The 6,000-nt window shown below is 52.8% G+C and overlaps 1 protein-coding gene across 1 annotated transcript in view; it reads left to right on the top strand.

Annotated features, from left to right (window-relative positions):
* Jdp2 (Jun dimerization protein 2) overlaps positions 1 to 5,506 on the top strand; it is a 42,676-nt gene extending 37,170 nt beyond the window's left edge. The window contains exon 4 of the mRNA XM_036205976.1: positions 4,164 to 5,506. Within this exon, the coding sequence (XP_036061869.1) occupies positions 4,164 to 4,349 (186 nt within the window). The 3' untranslated portion in view covers positions 4,350 to 5,506. The remainder of the gene's footprint in view (positions 1 to 4,163) is intronic.
* Positions 5,507 to 6,000: the final 494 nt, after the last annotated feature.

The raw sequence follows: 6,000 nt of genomic DNA on the forward strand, positions 1-6,000 counted from the left end.
GTTTTAGAATGTGTCCAGGGTGTGCAAAAGAACATTATTAGTTAGATGCTGGGGGGTTAGATGCCCACATGGAAGAACAGAGGGGCAGGCAGGCCCAGAGTCTCGTTTGTAAAGGGATCCTACATGCTGGCTTGTCTGAAATAGACCGGTGTATCCCTCTTGTCCTGGCCCAGTTATTAAGACACCTTCTTCCCCTCATGAGTGTCCCCATTACACGATAATCTCTGTGGTCGTGGGGAGCCATGACAGGATTCAGGAGGAGAAAGGTGCCAGCCAGTCAGAGGGGTCCACTGGCTGCGGAGCAGTCCCACTGGGTTGGGGCAGCTGAAGTAGTTCTGTGTTGTCCCAGTGAGAGATAGGGCTGCCTAGATGGAGAACACTATATGACCTTGGGTCTAGGAAGCAAGACCATGTGGGCTCCAGCCCAGTCCCCTCTTCCCTAGACACCCCCCTACCTGTGGCCTTGGAAGCAGCAGACTGCACGTGAAGGCAGACCACTGTGTGGGCGGTGCCTGTAGACCGTAAGCCTCACCCCCACCCTGACCTCTGGACACTCACATGCAACCCAAAGAGAGACAACCCCTCAGAGAGTTCGCCTCTCTAGATCAGCCAAGGCCTGAATTTGGGTGGTCACAAGCCTTTGGATGGTTTAGTTCACACCCCACAGATCTTGGGCCTACCCTAAATCCCCCATCTGCAGCCCGAGGTGTCTCTCTGCTATGACGCTGGCTTCTGCTGGGCCATTGCACCCAACGCAAGAGTCTCTGGGTCCTGGAGGCAATGAGACATTTTACTTTCCCAAGACACTCTGTGCTCTCTCTAGGCACCCTCCTCCTGGTGGTCACATTGGCCCTGGGAGGGTGAGAAGGGTCCCCTCCGTTGGCAGGTTTCCGAGGGGTGAGTGGTTAGGCCTCCTCCACTGCCCAACTCTCTATTCAGATTGCCCACGCTCCAAGAAATGGGGAGAGCTGTTCACAGTGCCATAGCTAGCAGACAGCCAGCATTCGGCCCAGACACAAGCTGCTTCCCAACCCTTAGGAAAAGTTGATGGAACTCGGTTTTATGTCCCCTAGGGCATTTTAAAATATAAAGTCCGGGCTGGACATGGTGGCGCACACCTTTAGTCCCAGTACTCAGAAGGCAGAGGCAGGTGGATCTCTGTGAGTTCAAGGCCAGCCTGGTCTACAGAATGAGTTCCAGGATAGCCAGGGCTACACCGAGAAACCCTGTCTCTGGAAAACAAAACCAAAAAAGAAGGGGTTAGTGACGCTGTGACAGTGAGGTCAAGTTGCCCAAACCTTCTCTGTCTGTGACACAGATGTCTACAGATGTGACGCTCCCCTGCTGGTTGGGAGGAGGAAGATCTGTGTGGTGTTGAGTGCTGTGTTCTGTTCTTCCCTTAGGTTTTATTTTATTACTATTTTGGCTTTGGGAGACAGCCTCATATACACCAAGCCGGCGTCAAGCTCACTGTGTAGCCAAGGCTGACCTTGAAACTCCTAACTTCCCGCCTCCGACGTCTGAGGGCTTGAATTGCAAGCTAATGCCACTACGTTCAGCTGGCCACGTCCAGCTTGAACTTCAGGCACAGCACACTGTAACCAAGGCCAGACTCCTTCCAGACCCCAGTTAGCACTCTCCAGCCCAGCTCCCCTCTCAGGCTCCATTCTAGTGCCCATGCAGCTGGCCTCTCTGCCCTGCCGCCTCCATTTTCCAAACCCAGGCGGAGCTCAAGTGCTGAGCTGTCCGTGAAGCATCTTTCTTTGTCCCTACTCTTCCTGCTCAGAGGGTACAGGAAGGCTCCCTTAAGCCCCTCTAGCCCTTCAGTGTGCACAAAAAGTGCTTTCCCCGCTGGAACTCTTCCAACCCCAGGGATCATCACCTCTGGACGGACAAGATGACTTGCTCTAGACTCCGATGCTAAACCTACAGTATTTGTATAGCTCTCTCCACTCTGTTTCCTACTGGTCCTAGAGAGCTGAGCCCAGTGGTCCCAGCTTATCTCTTCACACGTGTCACCTTGCCCCTGCCTCTCCTCTTCCCTGAGGGCTCTTACGAAGACTTCCTTCCCTCCCGGACCCTACCATCTGAGGTCAGCTCCGCACCTCGCTGTTAGCCCTCCTTGCCGGTCTGCACTAGAATGGCTGGGTTGGGGGGGGGGGGCTTGCTGTGTGCTGAGTGGACCCTCCTCGGGAGCCATGGGAGGAGCAAGCAGGTTCATAGGCTCTGGATTCCCCAAAGTATTCATCGCCACGGCAGGCTGAGGCACATCCTCAGAGGTGGGTAGATGGCCCCGAGGCTTCTCAGTACAAAGGCTGAGGACAATCTGAAGATTGTGTTAGCAGCTTGGGCTGGGGGAGGTAGGGAGGATGGAGGGAACACTAGCCATCTCTCCGATTTCTGAGAAGTGTGGACCAGGCCAACATTCCAGTCTTGTCTCAGCCTGTCCCATTAAAAGCCACCATAGAACTTTTTTTTTTTCTTCTGTAGCTTCCTCTTAACAGTTCTTTTCTACTTTTTGAAGCTATTGCTTTGGGTGTCTGGTTCTTTTTTTAAAAGAGTTATTTATTTATTATGTACACATTGTTCTTCCTGCATGCCAGAAGAGGGTGCCAGATCTCATTACAGATGGTTGTGAGCCACCATGTGGGTGCTGGGAATTGAACTCTGGACCTCTGGAAGAGCAGCCAGTGCTCTTCACCGCTGAGCCATCTCTCCAGCCTGGATGTCTGGTTCTAAAGCCTGCCTTCCTTGGCCATTCTGAGCTCTTTGGGATATGCTCCATGTGGCCACCTCAGAGATATGCACAAGGAACAATCCGGCAGTGTGAGGAAGATGGCCCCTCACGGGAGGCCCCAGAGTCTCAGAGGGAGGTTGCCCCAGCTGCACCCCCCTGAGCAGAAGGACCTGTCACACAGCCTCTGTGACTAACACAGGCCCCTCAGCATCTGCACCATTGGCGTTCTGGACTGGAAGGTCCTTGTGAGGGTCGCCTTGTGGTACAGTCATAGCATCATATTCTCCACACTCCATCTGCCAGTCATGCTGACGTAGCCATGAGATCCAAACACTTCTCCACAGCCGGGGACAAGGTCATGCCCAGTGAAGAACTCGCTGGCCCGAGGCGCCTCAGTTCACACATGAGGAGAGCTTTCAGGTACAGGCTGTAACTGAAAAGCAGGAAGACCCATTGCTGTGACCCTTGGTCCTGCTGTTGGAGACCCAGGCCTTGACCAGGCATGCTTGTCACCTGTCCCCACTGTGAACACACAGCCCCACACCCCATCACACCCTCAGCATCCCTTCCTCTCCTCAGGGCTGGGAGTGTGTAGGAAGTCATCTCATCTGGGATCAGTTTGAAACCTCATTTTGGGTCTAACAGGTTGCTCGTTGATTGTGGACGAAACTCATAGATTGTGAGGGTTATCAAAGAAAGTAGGGAAAGGTCTAAGTAATTACAGGCTAATGGCCAGGAGGCACCCGTTTTAGGAGGAACGGCCCTCGCTGGGTTTAACAATCCCAGTGTCAAGACTATCCCATCAAACATTTGACTTGTAGCAAAGCACTTGGTCCTGTGGGCCACCATGGACTGCTTGTCATGGACCTGCTCCAGATGCACCTGGCCTCCTGGCCTCCATTCTTGGCCTGTCTCCCCACTTTTTTGGCCCCAAACTCTTGTTGCAGGGGAGCCTTTGGGTGTGTTGTTTAGGGAACAGCAAGGAGGCCATGAGGCTAGAGTTGGTAGAAGGAAGGGAGAGAGAAGGGATATGAATTGGACTATTCCCCACATATCATTTAGACCCATCCCACCATGGCAGAGGTCATTACTGTGTGACAGGGCACCGCCTGCAGAAAGTCACTCACCCCAGAGGCTCAGCCTTCAGTGGAAGGCTGAAAAGCCACGCTAACAGTACAGGTGCCAGCCATAGTGCCTGTCTTAATTCCTTCCTTCCTTCCTTCCTTCCTTCCTTCCTTCCTTCCTTCCTTCCTTCCTTCCTTTTTTCCCTCCCTCCCTCCCTTCCTCTCTCTCTCTGTCTCTCTTTCCCTCCCTCCCTCCTTCCTTTCCTTCCTTCCTTCCTTCTTCCTTCCTTCCCTCCTTCCTTCCTTTTGTGTGGTGACTACTTCAGTGACAGCTGACGGGTGTGTTGTCTCTGTCCGCCCAGGAGTCAGAGCGGCTGGAGCTCATGAACGCAGAGCTGAAGACCCAGATAGAGGAGCTGAAGCTGGAGAGGCAACAGCTCATCCTGATGCTCAACCGCCACCGCCCCACCTGCATCGTGCGCACAGACAGTGTCAGGACACCCGAGTCTGAAGGCAACCCGCTGCTTGAGCAGCTGGACAAGAAGTGACTGAAGGCCTGGAGGAGGCGTCAGAGGAAGAGGGGAGGAGGCGGAGCAAAAGGAGAAGAGGAGCAAGGTGACGGAGGCTCCCTCCCGGGTGCATGACAAACTCTATGACGAGGCTTAGCATAACTGGCCTCCAGCTGGCCCTTTTCTGAAACTCAGCCCAGACACGCAAGAGCAAGAGTGGACTGAAGAAGCCAGAGGGACCAAGCGACGAGACCAAAGTTGACCCGCAGGTAAGGGCTGTCCCACTCCAAGGCCCAGCTTGATGGCCACCTCAGCCAGAGAGATGCCCAACCAGGTAGCCTCCTCAGGCACCCCTCTGGCCTCTCTGCCAAGACTCCCACCCAAGGGACTACCGAGCAGCCAAGAAAAGCCATGCGTCACAAACACAGTGTGGCCGAGGATGGAACTCAGCGTGGACTCCAATCCATCTTCCCCAGTCCTGCCCAAGGCCGACGGAAAGGGGCGCACTGTGTGGGCTGTGATGGCCCTGCCCAGGTGGCACAGCCTGGCGGCCCTGCTGGAGTTTGCTGTGGCACTGAGGCGCGGGCGCCCTTCCCAAGCACACACTCAGTCGATGAATGTTTACAGACTGGCTGTCCTGGCGGGGCTTCCAACTGCACATGTTTTTTTATACTTTCTTTTTTTTTTTAATATTTTTTACAGAAAAAAAAGATTTTATACGAGCAATATATATATGGATTTCTATAATCACTCGATGTGACACAGTACATATATGCTATGGTCTGTTGTTATGGACATCCACCCACCAGTTACAGCTATTGTAATTCCTAAGTACTGTAGGCTCTGGGTGGTGGTGGGGTGGTGGCCAGGCGGCTGGGGTGCATTTCCATCCTTGTAAACCCTTCCTAATACTCAGTCCTGTATCGCTCAGTAAACATTGCTCTTAATTACCCAGCTGCCTCAAGTGGTGTCTGCCCAGGGAGAGGGCATGCCCAGGGCAGGAGGTGTTTGGAGTAGTTTCCATAGCTGCCCTCCCAGGTAAGCCTGAATATGCCCATTTCACAGATGAGGAGGCCAAGGCCTAGAGATGCTAAAGAACTCTGTACAATACCATTTTGAGAGTACTTGCTTCATTTATTTAGGCCAAAGGTTTTTTTTTTTTAATATTTATTTTTATTATTTTTAAGTGTGGTGTGTGTGTGTGTGTGTGTGTGTGTGTGTGTGTGTGTGTGTGTGTGTATCTTTGTGTAGATATGTGCAGAGTGGAGTTATAGGCTCTTGTGAGTCACCTGATGTGGATGCTGGGGATCAAACTTGGGTCCTCAGAAAGAGCAGTGTGTGCTCTTAACTGCTGAACCATCTCTTTCCAGCTTCCACAGATGTTTTTTGAGTGTGCCCTTGAGTGTGCCAGATGCTGCAATGAACTGAACCTTTGCTGGGGAATAAACAAACCTTGGTCTTGCCCCATGGAGACCACAATAGGTTCATCTTGTCCTTGTTTGCTTGCTTCAAACCCCTCTCCCTCCATCTGTATGGCAGCTCTTGTCAAGGGACAGCCATTGGCCCTGTTCATGGATGGGGATTTGGGGGACCCAGGGTGACAGAAATGAAGCCACCCTTTGTTGACGTCATAACGGCATGATGAATGTAAGGTCCCATGTACTAACTACAACAGCACAGAGCAGAGGCT

The sequence above is a fragment of the Onychomys torridus genome, chromosome 14 (genome assembly GCF_903995425.1).
Source record: "Onychomys torridus chromosome 14, mOncTor1.1, whole genome shotgun sequence".
NCBI lineage: Eukaryota > Metazoa > Chordata > Mammalia > Rodentia > Cricetidae > Onychomys > Onychomys torridus.